Source organism: Antedon mediterranea, chromosome 6 (genome assembly GCF_964355755.1).
Source record: "Antedon mediterranea chromosome 6, ecAntMedi1.1, whole genome shotgun sequence".
Classification (NCBI taxonomy): domain Eukaryota; kingdom Metazoa; phylum Echinodermata; class Crinoidea; order Comatulida; family Antedonidae; genus Antedon; species Antedon mediterranea.
The window spans coordinates 744,856-766,364 of record NC_092675.1 but is presented as its reverse complement, the minus strand read 5'-3'; the positions used below and the strand labels follow the sequence as shown (position 1 = coordinate 766,364).

The following is a 21,509-nucleotide window of genomic DNA, read 5'->3' as shown; positions in this document are numbered from 1 at the left end:
TTATTAAACTTGTTTTTCTTTCTTTTTATCATCCAGAAATGATTTTAGTCAAATAGTAGCTGAAGAATATTTAAATTATTTTAATTTTGCCAATGAAAAGCTGGACTCTTCTTTACGGAAATTTCTCAAGGCAATTACGTTAGTTGGCGAGACTCAGGAAAGAGAACGCATATTGACGCATTTCTCACGGCGATATAACGAATGCAATCCAGGAAAATTCAAATCTAGTGATACAGTACATACGTTAGTATGTGCAATGCTTTTGTTGAACACAGATTTACATGGACAAGTAAGTACCTTAAAAGATTTATGCAAAATATAAGGTAAGGTAAGGGAGGTGGCAGATAAAAGCCTCTATTGAAAACAACTGCAATTGGAACTGATATACTGTGTATTGGAACTAATACTGTGTATTGGAACTAGTACTGTGTATTGGAACTAGTACTGTGTATTGGAACTAGTACTGTGTATTGGAACTAGTACTGTGTATTGGAACTAGTACTGTGTATTGGAACTAGTACTGTGTATTGGAACTAGTACTGTGAATTGGAACTAGTACTGTGTATTGGAACTAGTACTGTGTATTGGAACTAGTACTGTGTATTGGAACTAGTACTGTAGATGACAAATATTTTTTTATACTATGTTTTTGCAGAACATAGGCAAAAAGATGACTTTACCAGCATTCCAACTAAACTTGGAAAAGATGAACGACGGAGAGGACTTCCCAAGGGAGCTTCTAAAGAGGATTTACCAGTCAATTAAGATGAACAACATTCAGTGGGCAAAGGGTGAGGCACAGGAAATCTCATTCCAAACCCCACCAAATGGCACCAGAACACTTAGTGGTAACCCTTTTATGGAGGTAAACATATTATATAATTCTACATAGATTTTCAATTATGTATACAATTCAAACACGTGTGAGATATTCATTGATGAACTTTCTCAACTAAAAGTATTTAGTGATACTATCTGCATTTTTTTTTTATTTGCACAAAAACATTTCAAAAGGAACAAAGTTCCCAATTACAGGTGATGTTTGACAAACAATATCATCATCATCATCTATCTATTTACAAAATATGCAATATCCAAAATTAAGATAAAATAATCCACCCACCACCAACATGTTTACTAATGAGAATTAACAACATAGAATACGATATTTAAACGTAGCAAGTAAGTACTTGTCAACTGGTTTAACTAAAAGTTAACCTTTATTTATTTAATATCTATTGAAACCAGATGAAATTTTTTGAGAATAGAATACGACATTTAAACATTGTGAGTGAGTGGCCGAGCGGTTAAGACAGTGGAACCGTAATTACGTAGCCATAACATCGGCAGGGGTTCGAGGCTCACTCACTCCATAGTTCTGGTGGTAGAACGAGTCTTCTCGGATAAGGACTATAAACCGTAGGTCCAGTGTACACATCTAGCTCGTGTGCACTTTAAAGTACATCTTTCGAGACGAGTAGGGGGTTACCCCGGTGTATTAGTACATCACAGCCACTGATCACCAACTGGGCCCTCTGGGAGACCAGTCTTTGACTGAAGAGGTTACCCAGTATAAATATAAATTTCAATTCATATTTAAGGATTTAGAAAACAAATCAAGTAGCAACTAATTCTGTATTCTGTAATGCATCATTGTTATTGCATTGAATGATTAAAAATATTAAAGATGTTTTTGTGCTATTTGTTCGCTATGTCTAGCTCCAAAGTGATCCAAATGCTCCTGTTTTTATGCAAGGCTACATCATGAGAAAGAACATTAAAGATGGCGATGGCAAAAAAAGTAAGTTTAACCATCTTTTTTTTGTGAAAATGTAAGAAACCTAAGAATGGTAACATAATTAGTCTGTAGTGGTAAAGCTGTGGCCTTTTTTTAAATACTGTACACGCAACAACAAAATACCTTAGTGATTTATCACTCAAATGTACAATATTTTGCCTGCCTAGTATGTACATATTTTTGTTATGAACTTTAACCTAAATGTTGCCCAATTGAGCACATTTTAAATACTACAATTTTTCAAATTCTTTAAATTAAATTTATTATGCTTGGTTTATCAATCAGGGAGTTGTTAAATAAACTGTATATATAGATAAAACTGGTTATATAAAACAAGTTATATAATATATTTTGTTATTTATTATTAAAGGTTGAATTTAAAAACATCATTTTCAAGAGATTTATTCAACATATTATTAACATTATTCACTGTCTTGTCTCTCAAAATTATCATCAATAACTATTATTCTCTTGCCTAATTTGCCTACAACTAATTGCATTACAATAGCAAGTATAGATTTGTTGCTTTTGAGATGAATCAAAATGAATATGCTCTTGGAAATATATTTTAACGAGTATCGCACATGAATCATGTGAACCTGAATAACAGGTCAACATCGTGAAAGAAGCAAAAATAAAAAATGTGTTTCTCTTTGTTCAAATACAAAAACATCATAAAAACATGCAGTTATCTTTGTACTGTATAAAGACATAAAGCTCTGTCTACACTATCAAACTTTATGTGACTACCATATTTGGTCACGTCACACTTTTTTTGTCAAACTATAGATTGATAGTGCAGACAAAGCTTTATATCCCTTTAACTAACTTTAAATATTAACACTTTATATTAATACGTTATAGTGTTACTAGTATTATATAGAATAAATTTAATAATATATTTTAGGTCAAAATCATAAATGAGGAAAATAAAAATATTGAACCTTCAACTATTAGAACATAATTGACTCGTATGAGTGGACAAATGACAAATAATGCACCAATTAAAAACACTAAATTACCCAATTACAGACACAATAGCACTCCTCCTAATTATAATATTATATATTTCCCTTTGTTCAATAAGAGTATCGTCAACAAAACATGCAGTTACAGTAGCTTGGTACTGTATTAAAGACAGTTAATAGCACATTGCAGAACAAACAACATTTTATAAAATAAAACAAAATTGATATATTAAAATGTTCTGTTAATATTGTTATCAGAATAGATTTAATAATACATTTTTTTCATTTATATATTTTTTAATGTAATACTAATACCGTAATGATAAATTTTTTAAAAATTCTATAAATTGATATACCGTAGTATATGTTAATTAAATTGAAATTGGTGTGAAAAAACGGTTATTTGTTTTTTCGTGCTCAAATAAATTTATACATTGTCTATTAATTATTGTTATATAATAGATATGATAATCAGATTATTAATGTATGTTGTGAAATACATCTTTAAAGAGGATTTAAATTTATTTGAAAGGGAAATGACTGTACGTAGGTCAGGAAAAGTTTAAACCTGTTGTAAATTGTTTAAATGTTAAGTAAGATTAATTCAACATAGGTTACATATGGCCTTTTCATTCAAATAAAGAATAAAATGAAAAAGGCATTTGAAATATTTCCTGCAAAATAAATGTGAAAATAGCATGTTTTTGCAACTAGGGCCTGTTCGTAGGGGTTGAAAATACCAGCTTATTCCCGATTTCCGTTCGCGTGATCCAATTAACTTTTGCCTCAGGCTACAAAAAAATTCGAGGCAAAATGTTCACCAAATTTGCAGGTTATTTCAGCGATAATCCAATTATACTCGGCCTTCGAGGATAATGAATCTCCGATAGAGGCAATGTGTCAAATTTTGACAAACGTTCGCTGCCTAGGCCCGTCATTTCTCCTACGAAGCTCTTCCATACACGCTTCGAGAGCGATTGTCAGCTGGTGCTGTCCTTGTTGGTGTAGACCGCTTAGGAATACACCCCGCTTAGTAGGCCTAGCTGGTCGGTGGTGTTTCCGTCATGTAACATTGGGCTCAAATTCTTCGTCAATGAGTAAAATAATGGTCGTCAGGAGAAGGCATATTTCGGCAGGATTATCGGCGTTAAGAGGCATAAGGTTTGTCGCAAGGATGATAAGCGGTGTAAAAGGTAGCAAGTAATTGTTATTGTAAAGAAAGATCGCGATTAAAAAATATACAACACGAAACTAGCGTGCGAAAATGGGGTCGTATGTTGTAAAGACAACTGACCTTAAAACGTAATTTCCGGTTTGTGATTCGTCGATTAAGCATTTAAGCGGTTAAATATTTCAAGTACAAACAACGCTCAATTTATAACCCGAGGCATGGGTGAAATTAAGCGCTTATTTTAACCACCGTACGAACACGACCATGGTCTGTTTTATTTGAATCTGTACATTTCGTCTTCTTATCTTCCTAATCCTATTGTCTTCCAAAGCCTGTGAATGCATTACTTGATATCCTTATCTATAATAGTAATTTATTTTAAACACTTTAAATACTATAATGGATTTGTATTTATAATCTATATGAAACTGAAAGGAGGAATATAAGTATATTTATTGAAATTAATAGTTAAGAGTGAAAATTGCCCTTTGTGTACAGCATATGACAAACCACAAGATATTAATTACTATTTTTAAGTATACTAACAAACCCCCAAAACATGCCAACATCTTTGTTCATTCACTATGCTGTGTCTTATATTTCCTGTTTTAGCTCCAAAGGGAAAGAGGTCATGGCGGATGTACTATGCTGTAATTAAAGGTCTTATTTTGTATTTACACAAGGTAAGCTATATACTATAAAGCACAATTTTCAAAACACTTTATGCTCAAATGCTTTCCAACTGTCATTAAAATAACAGTTTATTTATATATACACATATTTTCAGGCATAGAAGAAATTCTAAACCACTCAGTGATATACTGAAAATTAATAAATTAATTTTGAAACGATTATAATTAGGAAATCTTTGAGAATGAGAAAAAGCTGTTTGACCAATATTTGATCTCTGAACTTTCTGCTTGATATGCAGATGTCCTAACCATTACATCACTGGTGCTTTCATGGTATTATTCAAATACTTGAAATCTTTGGTGTGGTACAGCACTAGTTCTCAATTATGCATACACACATTATAAGTATTATAAATGTTTTTTCCTATGTGCTTTTTTCGTTCGTGTCAAATTATTCCCTATGAGTTAGAAAATTTTTATTTTTAGGCAAAACCTAACATTTTATCTCTAAGAAGAACATAGATGTATAGTGATATGGCAATCTATTAATTTTATACTAAACTAATGGTGCATTTGAGATGTTTGTATTTTAGAGATATGTAAATAATTATTATATATAAAATATATTATAATATACAAGGTTGCAACAAAATTCCTCTGCTCACTTCTGTCTTCAGTCATCTCTTTATAGGTTCTGTTTTTATTTACAATTATTGTTTCCAATTATTTTTTTTCCCATACAATTTGAAAGGATTTACTTTCATAAATTGAGCAGGTTACTCAGATTTGAAAGATATTAAACATGACCATGAAATATGTTGTTTTTGAATTATTGCTATAAAGTTGATTAGTCTACTTGTCCTGCCAGGCTCCTACGTTATTGCTCAGTGGCAAGGGTGTCTACAAACAGATTTTAACCAGGCTTACTATTTATCTGATATTTATACAATATATAGCTTTTCATCCAAAGTTCTCTGTAAGTTTTATGACTGATTGAATTTCTAGTTCGTACAAGGTACGTACTGACGCTAACACATACCTTATTTGGCATTAACAGTGACAGGCTCAAGTCCAATATTATGTATGGTAAAGGGGTATGATTATTAAATCTGACTAAGTGTTTTTCACCATCTACATGTTTGTCTATACTTATGCAAATAAGGGAGGGGAGAGGTTGTCTTATTTTAGAGAAATACTGTTGGAAATTATTAAAACTTATTAGTGTAAACAGATTGGAGTTTATGCCCTTGTAGGAATAATATATAGGAGCTGGAAGCACTTGTGTTCAAAAAGACTTGTTTTAACAGGGACCTTCCTCAATTAGGGCGTTTATAAATTTCTAATTAAAAATGAATGTTTTCTATTGGTATATTATGATAATAATTTAATTTATTATAGATCAGTTTTAGAAAATGTGAGAAACCAGGATTATGTTTTTTTAAGCTTCATACATTTCTCAATCTCTAAAAATGTAACACTTTTTTTTGACAATTGGAGGAAATTGATAGTTGACTGTAGAAAGTGCCGCAAAGGAAATGCAGATGAGCGTTCAATGTGTACATGTGCCTCTCGGCAAATTGATAGAAGATGCGATTTGTTTTTTAAAAGCAATTTATTAATGATTTATCATTTATTATTACTATTCAAATTAGCTTTTAAAATCTTTAGAAAGCTTCCAAGTTTCAGCAGTATTATACCACAAGAGTTCTAGTCAAATTCACAATTTACATTTACGAGTAACCTCCTAATTGTAAATGATGTTTTTTGCTATTTTACAGCCTGGACATTGTAGCAAATTACTACCAAAATCAGATGGAACAATAAAAATATTACATAAATTTAATATAGTATTCCTTGAACTAATATTGTAACCACAACTACTGTAGATTACAAAATAATTTGGGCCTATATCATCAACATAAAAGAATAACTTTTGAGAAGATGACATGGGACTGTAACAGGTCCCCTCCTTTTCACTGTAGGTCCAGTGTACAGATTTAGCTCATGTTAACCTAGTACATCTTTCGAGATGAGTAGGTGTTACCCCGGTGTACTGATAATAACTGGGCATTCTGGGAGACCAGTCTTTGACTGAAGAGGTCACCCTTGGCCCAGTATAAATAAAATATTAATAAACAATAACAGACCAGTCTTTGACTGAATAGGTCACCCTTGGCCCAGTATAAATAAAATATTAATAAACAATAACAGACCAGTCTTTGACTGAAGAGGTCACCCTTGGCCCAGTATAAATAAAATATTAATAAACAATAACAGTTTATACCTTTAAAATGTTGTTTGGGTGTGTACAATAGCTACACTGCACAATATATTTACCTGACTTAAAGCATTATTAACACAGACAGGGCGTATATTCAATTTCTTTAGGATTTTAATGTGGAGGGATCAGTATCTCAACAAACAGGTGATAGCAGAAGTATCAACAATTATGTAAGAAATGCTCATCTTGAAAGCAAAATACATTTCTGTTTTCTTACATCTTTGTTTTACCATGGTGCACTACCATCTGTAGCATTTGTTTACTAATACTTTTATGCATCCTGATCAAATTAAGGTGCTTACATTGCTACAATTGTGGATTCAACTCCACTTTGTGTTACATGTTGTTTCATTATGCATAGAGTAGAACATTATATTGCTTGGTGATTATGGTTCTTTCCTTGAATTCTGTGGTATTGGGTTCAAATCCTTTCTAGAACGAACAATGAAAATGTTACAGTAATAAGCATCTAGAAATAATTATGGTTTTCTTTATAATTAAAACAAAGGAATTTACATTATTTATTAAAATTTCTTTAGATAAATATTATTTTAATATTTAAATTTCATCTTTTGCTGCTGACTGCTTGTGCTATTTTCTACACCAACATTTTTTTATTATTAATAGTAAAAATTTGTAAAATGTTTGAGCAAGCAAACGTATACTGTTCATTTTGAGCAAAATAGCACTAACGTTAACTATAGCTCTTTTATTAAGCTCTTCTAACAAGTAGTAACAGCATATCTGTTGAACTTTGATCCACAAAAAAAATATAAAACCATCTACGGATAGCTATTAAAATTGATACACTTGAACATGTACAAAAGAGAAATGGCTATTAAAATATTATCTATAATGTGAACATTGATTGTACAAATAATTACAAGTCATGCTATGTGGACGATATTGATTGAAGTTAATACAGAATACATATTTAATACTTGTAATTTACCCTTTGTATACATCATAGATATAAACATGATTCTTAACAGAAATTTGAAAAGCTTAATTTTTTATTTTCAAAATATAAAGAGTAATCTAATTTTAATTTGTTTGCTACATTAAAGCATAATGCAGCTTTTGTTGTTATTATTAGCTTTAGTTTTTATCTGTACAAATGCTTATATTTTGCCGAGTCATACTGTACGACTCAATTTGGTCAATTCTATGTCCACGCAAGCGGCAATAACATACAAATTTTGTCCGCTTGACCAATGTTGAGTGTCTTGGAATATGGACTACGTTAGGATCAATTTCCTGTTCTGGGGACTAAAAATTGTTTCTAGGTTCTGGTCCTCATAAAATCGAAAAAGGGTAATTTGATAGCTGGTCCTGCTTATTCATCATAAAGCTCTGTCTACGCTATAAAACTTGATGTGACAAAACAATGTGATGTGCCCATATATGGACAGGATGATGTCATATCACTACCATATTTGGGCATATCACTACCATATTTGGGCACATCACATTTTTCTTGTCAAACTAGTTTGATATTGTAGACTATACATGTTATAAAAGAGAAAGATCCCCACTGTAGTTTATTTGTTTATGTGTTTAAAAAAAATAATATGCATCTACACTTGTACACCATTCACGTCACATGTCACAATTTATACACACATTGTATGTTATAACCATACAGTAACCATTGGTCTTATACACACATTGTATGTTATAACCATACAGTAACCATTGGTCTTATACACACATTGTATGTTATAACCATACAGTAACCATTGGTCTTATACACACATTGTATGTTATACCCATACAGTAACCATTGGTCTTATACACACATTGTATGTTATAACCATACAGTAACCATTGGTCTTATACACACATTGTATGTTATAACCATACAGTAACCATTGGTCTTATACACACATTGTATGTTATAACCATACAGTAACCATTGGTCTTATACACACATTGTATGTTATAACCATACAGTAACCATTGGTCTTATACACACATTGTATGTTATAACCATACAGTAACCATTGGTCTTATACACACATTGTATGTTATAACCATACAGTAACCATTGGTCTTATACACACATTGTATGTTATAACCATACAGTAACCATTGGTCTTTATAGCAATGTAACATTTACAAACTACTACAGTACATTATGTTATTATACCATATATGCTCACATACTCTGTATTAAGAATAATTTGATTTGGTCTAATAATCTGGAGTCATTATATATTTTATGACATACATTTGTATCATCAGTTTGCCAATTGGGTATTGAATTCTGCTGCTAAGCAATTTGAAATAATATTTAGTTAGATTTTAAAGATGGTAAGCTGGACATAATAAAACATCAGATTAATTGTCTGTGTTATTAAAAAGCATAATGTGTGCTAGTGTATTTGTGAGAATATATAGTTACATTAGTATTCACATCATCTTTATTAAAGTATACTAATATTATACAGTATGTCCTTTAATGCATTGTAAATCTTCTTCATTATGTAATAAAAGACATTGGTTTGCTTCAAATTTCAATATCATAATGATTTATCAATTGTGTATTAAAACCATCTCTTTTGCAATAATACATTTTGTAATAAATATTTGTATTTTTTTCAACATTTCCACATAAAAATAAAGTACATTCTGTGGTTCAAACACTTACGTTAATTAATTAATTAAAGATGTATTTAATTCGTTTTTATTATTTATTTATTTATTTCTGTATGTGAAAAAAAAAAAAAAATTTTTGTTGAAAAAAATAATGATTTAATGTATTATTTACAGTAGTGAAATAGAGATCAAAATAGTTTACTATTGAAACAAGTAATACGGCCAATCATGAGTATGAATATAATACATTATATTAGTATTAAGTAATAAAGAAATAGTTATAAATATACTTACAATTTACTTTGCTGCTTGTTTTACATTGTAGCTTATCTTTTATGGTTAATGACTAATACTCTTCTATTTATTTATTACGGTTTTAAAACATCAAATTCCACACAGACAGCTGGAAAAGTTAGATAACAAAAATGAAATGTTTTAAATACATATATTATGTTGTTGTTGTAAAAGTTGTTTTATTTTTTGTAGTCTGATATGGCATCGCAACTAAATTTTCACAAGCCTAAGGAGTCATACAGTTTGCATCATTGCCTAGCAACAAAGGATGTAGAGTACAGTAAAAGGTCAAATGTTTTTCGAGTTAGGCATTCTGATTGGAGTGAATACCTCACACAATGCTCGTATGTATTCAAACCAAAATAAATTATTGGAAAGTTAATTTATATTAATAGTAAATTTAAGATCAAAATGAGTAGTGAAGCTGTAGCATGGTGGTTAAGGTGCTTTCCTTCCAATGTCGTGGTCCTGTGTTCAATCCTGACCAAGTGGCAGGGTTGTAACTGTAAGTTTTGTCCCTGTGAGTTGTGTAACTATAGTTACACCTTTAACCACACATCTTGTTCCTTTTATTTAAACATTTATGTAAACGTTTTTTGGTCAACTTACAGTACATCAATTTCAAACATATTTCACTATCATCTTCTTTTAAAGAAATTTATTCTTGTTTCTGTTTTTATTGTTTTTGATATTAAAAACTTCTTATTACCTTATTCTCAGTCTCAGCTTAAAAGCGTTGCTTATTTAAAGTTTCCTTTTCTATAAATATTTGATGACATCTTTGTACAAATCCTTAGTTTTATGAAATAAATTGATTTTGAGTTAAATTGTAATCCACTCCCTACGACTCAAATGAGATTTAATTATGCGTTGCTTTAGAGTTGCTTTGTCATTTTATCATTAATATAACTGTTATCTTTTTTTCAGAGATGCCAATGAGGTACAGTTGTGGATGCAGGCTTTTAACATTGCAGCCGCAACGCTATCAACTCCACCGTTACCAGCTGGGTGTGGTTCAATAAAGAGGTTTACTCGACCACTACTTCCTTCTGCTACTTCAAAGCTAAGTAGGGTATGTGGTCATATAAACAATACATTAATTTAGTTTATTTTTTATATTTCTTTATTCTGATACAAAATCAATAGGATAAAAACACAAAAAGTACCGAGACGGCAAACTTATTTCCATTGTGGTCCTAAATTAGTTAAATCATTGAGCTATGTAAAAAGACTCAAATCGATCAAGTTCAAGTACATTAAGGAAAATGGAAATGCAGTGCTGCAAACGCCGTTTTGGTTTTCAGATTGTTTGATTTTACAATAGTTGACTGACAAGAAGCCTTGATTAGATCTTAGAAAAACTATACTAATATATTCTGAATTGAGAACATTAGCAGATGGCTTACGCATTGTGGTTTGCAGATTCAAATTCTGTGAATGCATTGACTACTTTCAATTCAATTTTCAATTCATCGACATTTTTAGGTAGTTACTGTTAAAACTACAATGTTGCCATCTCCTTCTGAAGACACATGACCGTCATTGACGAATATAGGTGTTTACTTGAGATCCAAGTTTATTTTAATTTTAACCTTCCTGTAATAGTTAAAGTGATCCATACTAATATTTTCAATTCAATGCAAACTGTAGTAGTGTATAGTAGAAAAGCATGTAGAGGACAGCATTCATGTTTATGTTATGACAACAGAAATGTTATTAAAATGTGAGAATCATTCAAGCGTATCGATGCATGATGATGTTTATACTTTAGGTTGAACAACAGCAGAATCATGAAAGCAAAGTTGAAGAATTGGAACGTGAACTGACTGAACATAGGAACTACCCTCCAGATAAAGGGGCGCGTGCACCTGTACTTAAGGACTGGGAAGATAAAAAAGATTACTTAGAATATGAGGTTGGTGTTATTTAATGAACTATGTCAGTACATTTAATACAATATTTTACATAGAGGCGCTTCACAACGTGAAACCGCCTTAGCCTCAATTACTGTATTTTATTCCCATTCAGCTGTTTCCCAAAATCAGTTGCATATTATAAAAGTAATGAATGTGAGTTTGATGGTGAGAATATGAGTTGTAAGATTTTTACCTTTTATACATAATGTATTTATATATTTTTATCAAATTTTGTAAAATACTACTTTTCAGCCTTTTGGCTGCCGTTGTATTTTGATGTCTTTTTATGAATAAATATACCTAAATGAAGATTGGCTGCTCTATTTAACTAGGTGGAGCAAATGCAAATAATGAATGTTTATGATTGAATGGATAGTATATTTTCATGAGTTGAAAGATTGATTTCTCCATCTCGTCTCATTAAATAGAACAGTAAACTGGATAGACCTGTTCTCAAGTGCACTATAGCATTGAACAAAATTCTATTTAAAAAAAAATATGAATGTGCATGTACCGTACCACATAAACTTGGCTTTTTCTATGACCTTGAACCACACCTGCCCAATAACATTTCACTAATCTAAATTTTGTATTTATAGGTAACAAGATTCAAGACATATGTATACCTACTTCAATCAAATGTTGGAAACCCCCTTCTTACCATGCATTCTCCCCCTCCCACCGCCCCCGCCCCACTTGTATCATCGACGTCAATGAAGAAACCTTTATCTCAATCAGTTTCCACAGCAGATGTTCAAAGAAGATCACCAAATACCAAGGTATATAGAAGCCTATCAGATCGCTATAGTTATAGAATGGCTATTTATAAAACACATGAAATAGATTAAAGAACAATTATATAATTTGAATTATATTTATTTATATATATGCTGCCAAAATATGCACATCTATAGCACTCTGGATTTTATTGCACAAATTGTAAATTTATAAAAGTTGTTTTCTTTTTCTTCTGCACCAAATACCTCAGAAAATATAGACTATTATAAATAGACTGTTATTATTATAGACTATTATTATTTTGTTTTTGTATATAAAGGGATTATCTGAAGATACTGAATAATTATATGATCTTTATTTTCTTAATTAACTGACTAAACTAAGGTAATAGTTTATTAATATTTGATAACACTAATTTGTATTAACTAAACAAATTATTATTAATTTGTATGATTAAATTTGATGATTCAATGTTCTCTCCGATTAATCTTGTACATATAAATGAAAAGTCTATAAAACTATTCTTGTCTTTACTTTAATTTTAATAACATCCTTTTAAAATAATTACATAAAGTAATATACAAATACAAAATATTGCAAGTTGTACACTTGCAAACTGATTTTTCAATATGATCATTTGTACGACTACAACCATTGCGTAACAACCGAAACATTCTCAGCTATACTTCCTTTGGTAACACATGGGGTACAGCATCGCAGACCACCAGAATTAGCTAAACACTAGAAATATTGGATTAGATTTTACAATTTTGATAAAACAAAATATTTAAAGAAACCTAACATGTTTGTAATAATTACTATATTGTAACTTCAGTAATGAACTTAAATGAAAAACTTTAAATCGCTAAACAACATTGCTGTTCGTACCAGCTAGGATTAGCTGATAGAATAAATTGTGTTACATTGGTGCCCTTAGATACTAGTGATTCCCTTGGCAGGATGGGATTTGAACTGCTAATGTAGGACATTCAAATACAGTACGGTAGTTCTCAATCACATTAACAATCAAATTGATACACTCCTTACAAGAGAGATAACTGTACAACCAAAATATTGTACTATTAACAGACAACAACAAAAATCTAAATAGCAAATGGTGAAATAAATAATGAAATAATTTAAAATATTTTTTATATCTAATTCTATTTTTATTGTTTTTATAATTTCTTTCTTATCAATTTTTCTTTTATTTTCTTAATAGAATTGTTTTATTTAGAACTTTGTGTTCATTCTTTATATTCTTTTTACTACAGCCTATTTTTGTGTGAATTTTCTTTGTATTACTTATAAGACAGGTAATATACTACAATTATTTCATTTATATAAATGCTTACATTTTATAAAATTGATTAAAATTATATTGCTATACAATTTTATAATACAAATTTCTTATGAATTGTTTACAATTTTAAATTAAAACAAATATTTAAATTCAATATATAAAATGTATTTTATTGAAAAAAAATATATATATTATAAAAAATGTATTTAAATTTTGGGATTGCAAGAAAAACTTATTTTTGAAATATTAAAAAAAAAATTAAATAGCAATAGATATTAATCATTTTAATGAAGTTGGAGTGAAATAGTACAAACTAATTGATTCAGGCTGAATCTTTGATTTTCATAGCTTTTTTTCTTCTTAAAATCGCATGAAATAAATCCTCTAAATCCTTTTTTTTAAAAGGCGGTTTTAGTTCTGAAAATGTTTTTATAACCCAAGTGACCTATTCTGTAAAAGTTTTTATTGTTAAATTTTATAAATGTTATTTCATAGACCATTCTGGTGCAATACATTAACAAAATAGAGATGAATTACAGGATTTTCATTATTATTTTAAATGATTATACTAAAATACACTCATATTTTCATATCTTTCTAGGAAATAAATATGTAAATTATTTAGATGTAAATATTAATAATATTAACATATTGTAAACTTTGTTAATTACATCATGCATAAATTAAGGAAATGTTTCAATATAAATCTAAAAATATTTATAAATTAGTCATTTCATTGCATGAAAAAAAAAACGTGTATAGCAGATGTAGTATAGTTTTTATTTTTATTTTTTTATTATATAATATGCAAAAGGAAAAGCTAATCTGACATATGTCTAGTATTAAAAATTTAAAACATTAATTCTCAAACCTAAAGTTATATCAAAAATACTTATTATAGCTTAAATCAGGGCATTGGGTATTAGTTAGGTAATTACCTATCATTGGCAAATGAATGAGATTCTGATGAAAAAAAACCTTTTTCAACTATAATTTAAGAACAATATTACTGTAGTATATTATTGTAACATTTGCATGCAAACTGCTTAGAAGTTCCCAAAATAAAAATTGTGTGATGTTAGTTTTAATGACGTGTTTGATGGTATTTTCTAAATCTTATTATAACACAATTGCAGTAATCTTGAAATAATTGTTTATTTTAATATGATTTAGATGTACTTTATGCAGGTCAATTTTCAGTTAAAAATTACTTTCATGAGAGAGATTATGTATATCTGTCATATTAGTTGAAAATATTAAAACAAAACCAATGTGTATTTGAGATCAGTGATTGGTTATCATGCCTAAATGCAATTGGAATGTGTAGCTGGTTGGCTTGCTTCATGCTATTTCTACGCCTGAGAAAACTGAATGTATCATTGAAAGAAAAAAAAACATTTATTTTTATAAATTATCCATACCAGACTTAAGCCCATAGAGCATGCTATATTTGATAAATGTTGAGGGTAGGCGTATACCTGAGGACCAAAATACATTGGGTTAAGTTGATAAATTCAAATTATTTTTAGGGGCAATCTTATACTTGATAATGGGGTTACTTAGAATTGTAGTTATTTAAGTTATAAATTCACTCTTTTGTATAAGAAGATTTAATTTTAAAAGAAACCTGTAAAAAATGCGGAAAGAAAACCAAATAAATAAGGTTCTAGTGTATTATAACACATTGTTTTTAACACCTTGTTTCTGTTATAAATTGTAAATAATAATAATATTAACCAAGGATTACTATTAAAACCCACAGTTTTGCTTCAATTCATCCTGTTGTGTGTGAAATTATCTTTGAAAACCCCTTTGGGCATTAAAACCCCTTTGGGCATTAAAACCCCTTTGGGCATTAAAACCCCTTTGGCCAGTAAAACCCCTTTGGCCATTACGTTTGCTTTTGTTTGCCAAATTGTGAATTTATGAATATTGTTGGTTTTTATTGCTTTACTTCTTTAATGTTTTTAGATTTTTTTTAAATTTTACAGTTAAATTGTAGATTTTTAAAGCAAAAAGTTATGATCATTTGTTCCTGTAAATTAGAGATAATATTTCTAGTCCTAGTCCAAATCAAAGACCGCGATTTGAATAGTAAGTTTTGTCAAAGACCGATACAAATATTTCTCTTTAAAATGTGAACAGGTTTTGTACTTATGATATACTACAGTATCCTAGATATAACATTATAAAAAGAGTTTTTTTACAATTTTATTTGAACACAACATCAACATATCTACCATTTTATTTTGATGCTTCAATTTATTGACAATGTCATTCAAGATGTAAAAGTATTACCCCAAGTAAGTGCCGCATGTTGTTTTTATTTTCATGTTAAGGTAACATTTTTTAATGGTTTATAAGGACAGCATGCTCCCCTTTTCTAGTCATTATTGTAACATTTTTTTCATAGTTGTTATTCTTAATTAGCTTTGTTTAATGTTGCTTTAGTATGTTGCATAATCATGATAATTGTAATGTTTTATGTGTTCATAGCATGAATTGTGCAAGAACTAAATAATTATCTCATCCTATTGATGGGTTACTTGCTAATATCAATGAGTAAACCTTTATAGTTTATATCTTTTCAACATTCAACATCATTTTTTATACATTGAGAATTGGATGTTTTTTCGCATTTAGTACAGTATAAACAAATATTAACTACACTAAACACAAATACGTCTGATTTTGTAATGGTAACCAAGACTAACAAACAATGCATTTATCAACAGTTTAATTATTTTGTCATTTATAGTAAATGTTCTCTTTTTAAGTAATTTTTTTTTTATTGTTCTTGTATTAGAATTTTTCCACTTTTATTTAAAAACTGCGCTTAATTTGCATGTTATGGTTATGCATGATATTTAATATTAAGGTCAGAAGTTATACTTACAGTCCCACCGTTGGTTCCTATGCTAAGTACCATAATACACCCATGCTTCCATAATCATAGAGATATTCCTCAATGAATGGCATATTCTTATATCCTGCCATTGATTCCATATTTACCATAATATTCATAGTCACAATTGCACCCTTGCACCCTATTCTGTATAAAATGTTCAACTTACTTATTTTTTCTCTGAAAAATAATTAGATTTAGCAATTTTCAAATTCTAACAGGTAAATAATGTGAATTATGTGACATGGTTATTTGGAATGTTTTCACTTCTCAACTTGAATCAAAATGTTTTCATAGGCTTTGAACCGTACAAAGATTTTGTAAGATTTCAAATGATTGAAAGATACGCTAATTTATCTATTTCCAATTTACTTTTGTTATTTTTATAACCAGATCCCTGCGGGGACCAAGGTTTTTAATTATTGATCATTTACTGAAGGGGTGTCTACTCAGCAATTAAATAGTAATTATAATGAATTTGGACAGTTTTAACAACCAAAATTAAACATTTGGACATAAAAATACAAATTAAATCAAAATCTTGAAATCTATGTACTGTATGTGCCACAATAACACTGTACTTCTCATTTCTATTTTATCATTTTAATCTAATTTTTATGTCATTTTTTGGATAGTTTAAGTTGAATTATTCATATAATATTAAAACATTATCTTTTTTTATTCAAATAAAATAAATGTTTTTAATTTAATTTGTTTAAACTATTTTAATTACATAACCACATTTACTATTTTGTTTATTAAGTTTTTAGAAAGAAACTTTTGTGATAAAATGCCAATGACAATACATATTTTTTCAATTGACACTCTTTTTTAATTTTGTGCTACAGGTTTTTAGACTGGCCTCATCTCCAGGACGCTTGAAGAATGTAGCGCCACCGCTTCTGCTGAACCTAAATGATGAAGATTCGTATTTGTAGCTGGAAAAAATGATAATGTGACCCATGTAACATTGAAATTAACAAGTTGCACAATTGTAGTATCACCAATCTGCTTATCGTTGTACTATGTGAAAAGACAGAACATATTACGCTGTTTGGTTTGCGAGTTCACTACAGAATCATACATGCTGAGTGGGACTTACGATCTTGGTTTACGTCTTGCTTTCAAGATTACATCATGCCTGTATTTAAAGCACTCCGATAAATCTCACTTATTACATCGTCGTCAAATTTACACCATCTTCATTGCCAGTATCGCATTTCGCTTTTGTTCACTAGAACATCACAAAACTGATCTGATTTTTAGTCACAATTTTTAGTTGCAGACATTTGCACATCAAACAACTGATATCATATAGCATTGCATCTATTTTTGGAATCACATATTTCCCATTCAAGAACTACAGCCTTCAAAGGTGAATCTTAGGTTTTTTGATGCACCCCTGCGTCAATAATTATTTGTAAATGATGCACCCATGACGCTCCTCTCACAGAGGCCGTATAGTGGTTCATACAATTTACAAGTGCATAAGAATACCATATAATGATTTACCAGTACATGGTACAGTTGTAAAATTGAATTAAGTACTTTAGTTGAATATTTGCGGTGTAGTTGATTAAACTGCACAGTATCACACTGCATTAGAATATCACTGTACCTACTAAGACATACAGTACATGATGATGCCTTTGAGATGAAAGGCCATGGTGGTCATTGCCTGATATTTATGTTTGTATTAGATCCATGCACATAATGATTTATAATACCTATTTGCTTATAATAAAATCAAATAAAAATGTACTTCTTTCATATTAAAATAATATATAACCTATAAATTTAAATTATTTATTCAGTTTTATTGCAATGTATATTAATCCTATTTCAACTATAAGTGTAATTAAGAGTTTTGCTAAAACAGGTAAATTTACGAAATAATTGAATATTTTTTGCCAGACAAATGATGTTCGACTGCAGATTCAGTTTTAACTGTAAAAATAAACTTTATAAATACGTTGATATAAAGTTTGCGGTACACCACATGTATTAGTTTGCGGTACACCACGTGTATTAGTTTGCGGTACACCACGTGTATTAGTTTGCGGTACACCACGTGTATTAGTTTGCGGTACACCACGTGTATTAGTTTGCGGTACACCACGTGTATTAGTTCTGAAAGAATAAATACGATTATACTTTTCTTCTAAACTGACTCTAAAAAGGGAATAAAGTTAAGTGAAGATTAAACACTACTATTGTACCTGTAATGTGCTCATTATAAAAGATTTTCTGTATTTAAATAGAATTTAGTGTATTTATAAAATAAATATAGGCCCTACTATGATTTAAATAGTTCAATAAAATGTTTAACTCTATTATATTCAAATAGTAATTTTACCTCCTAAAAAAATAAACTGTTGATAAAGCTGAGATGAGCTGTGAGTTTTTGACACAAAAAAAAAATTAAAACGATCTGCTTGTGACGCTTGTGAATAAATATTAACAACATGAAATAGACAATCTGGAGACTTTGGGCCAGACTAAAATATTAGGTACAAATTAACATCAAATATTTTTAAAGTAGAGAGTGCATTTCAATTCATAATAGTACCTTGATTTGACCTGTACCGTTTGCTTTGGATAAAAAGTAGTACATCATCCCCTAGCTTCTGCAAGATACTACTATGATTATAATTATTTTATTTCGTAATCAAACATGTTTTAAATCCAAATAAACTACATATTTCAGATGCTTGTGCTTCCAATATTGCAACAAATTTGATTCACTTTTCTAAATTTGATACCAATGATGTTTGATGGGTTTTTTGTATTTAAGTACTGTGCATTTTGTGATTGATGAATAGAGCTAGTGTTTTATTGTTTTGCATATTATCGTGCTAAAACTGATGTATGGAGAGATTAAGTAAAAGTAAAACTTTGGTCTAAAAAGTTGATGAATAAAAGGTGTTTATCGGACATAAAAGGGGTAAAAAACAAATTCATTCCAATAAATTATAATAACTAAATGATAATTGATCATTATGTTATATAGAAACATAATATTGAAAAATATTCTGAATTTAATATATAATAATTATTGTTTATATTTTGTTTTGTGTTTTAATAATGACAAATGTCATTGAATATTGTTTTTCATGTGCAATATTGTTATTGTGGTGTAGCTAAATATTTAGGAATTATGTTATTTGGAATGACAATTGAAACAAAGTGATGGTAATGATGAACAATGGGGTGCAAATTATTAAATTCCCCTGGTACCCAAAAATTACTGTAAATCTATATTTGGCGATACCTTTATTTTCAATAATATTGTTTACCAATATATATTGTTCCACAGAAAAACATATTTAATGTACTAGTATACACACAGCCACTGTCACTCATCATACGCTATTAAGGTAACCCTCTAAAAATTAAGTGTAATAAATCAATAAAAAAATTAAAGTACATAAAACAATCAATAAAAAGTAAAATGAAATTACAGCGTTAAATATAATAATTGTTTTAATTGTCGTTTATTTTATTATGTCTTATAAAACTATAAATTATATTTATTAATTTTTTTTTTTATTTAATATTTCATGATATACATATCCTTTGTTACTTATTGATAAAGGTTTAGTTCATTAATTATCTTTGTAATGTAAGTTTTTTTTTTGTAACAGTGTATGTAATTTAAAATATAATTTGTGTTATTCACGTTTAATAATGATTTTAAGAATTATTTTCAATCTGTGCTCACTAATTTGTTAATTAATAATTACTAAAATAAACTTGTTGCTAACATGGCATTCTACTTTATGTAAAATATATAATGACATTATTATGATCACTTTGCATATGCGTTTTAATGTGTGCATATTATCTTGGTCTTTTTTTGTATGAACATTTGGGGATGGGCTTATTCGTCAAGGATTTAATTGTGGGAGACACCCGTAATTAGAATTTTCATCATTTTTTGTATCAGATATTTTATCCAATGAACTAGCAGTATTAGATTTGAGTTGAAACTTTTCACTTTTTTAATTATAGGTGCAGAAAGAAATGGCTATGTCAAAATATTGAAATATCATAATTAAGATACCTTAACATCATAATGCATTTTGAAGTTCCTTTTTGAGCATTGGTTGTAAAATTCAACCATCTCCATCTCAACTGTACAACTTGGCTTCACTGCTTATACTGTTGAATCTCCCAATACCGGACCTCTCTCTCTCAAATTTCTTTTTACCATTAAAAACACATCCCCAGACTTTCTGGAAAACCAGACATATTTAGCCAGCTCAAAGGTGTCCGGTATTGGGAAAGTTGACTGTACCTAGATATTTATTATTTGGTAAAAGGTGTAGACCTCCTGTCTTTATTTTCATAATTTCCAAAACTTGACTCAATGACACTTTTGATTTAAAGCTGTGAATAAATTAGTGCATGTGTGGACATTTTTTTTTCCTGTAATATATTATCAATATATATATGTTGTTAATATTCGTTACTCCCTTATTTTATTCTGTAGAATTTTGAAGTAAATTTTACAAAGATAAATCAGTTATTTAGTCATTCTGTTTTAATTAAAGCATTGTTGTCTTTTTCTCCCTGTAACAATGGGTAGATTGTTTTATTCCGGATTTAAACGCTTCTGTGATTCTTACTACAGCAACCAGTGCGAATGTAAACATTCATGCATATTCGTGAAATAATTTGGATCCGAAAGGAACCCTTATGTCATCACAGAACTCTACTCAATTGAAAGGTACTGGTTGTGCGACAGCGCTTATGTCAACATTTTGAGCAACTGAATGGAACTGAAATGAACCAGTGTGCAAGCACGTATGTCAACACTGGAACTGATTGTAATAGTCATGGTTGTATAGGAACCAGTATGCGTGAGCACTTTACTGTAAAATCGAACTGAAGGTGTCTGGTCGT

General features: G+C 29.5%; 1 protein-coding gene across 5 annotated transcripts in view; it reads left to right on the top strand.

The window, feature by feature from the left end:
• LOC140052286 (PH and SEC7 domain-containing protein 3-like) overlaps positions 1-21,454 on the top strand; it is a 46,008-nt gene extending 24,554 nt beyond the window's left edge. The window contains exons 5-15 of one of the 5 annotated variants that reach the window (XM_072097768.1): positions 37-289; positions 656-865; positions 1,720-1,801; positions 4,550-4,620; positions 6,958-7,020; positions 9,935-10,086; positions 10,670-10,814; positions 11,514-11,657; positions 12,258-12,437; positions 15,983-16,002; positions 17,453-17,547. In XM_072097768.1, the coding sequence (XP_071953869.1) occupies positions 37-289; positions 656-865; positions 1,720-1,801; positions 4,550-4,620; positions 6,958-7,020; positions 9,935-10,086; positions 10,670-10,814; positions 11,514-11,657; positions 12,258-12,437; positions 15,983-15,988 (1,306 nt within the window). In that variant the 3' untranslated portion in view covers positions 15,989-16,002; positions 17,453-17,547. Of the gene's footprint in view, positions 1-36; positions 290-655; positions 866-1,719; positions 1,802-4,549; positions 4,621-6,957; positions 7,021-9,934; positions 10,087-10,669; positions 10,815-11,513; positions 11,658-12,257; positions 12,762-13,670; positions 13,737-15,982; positions 16,003-17,452 lie in introns of those variants that run through there. The other 4 variants (XM_072097765.1, XM_072097767.1, XM_072097766.1 and 1 more) reach the window with 4 other exon arrangements.
• The last annotated feature ends 55 nt before the right edge of the window (positions 21,455-21,509 follow it).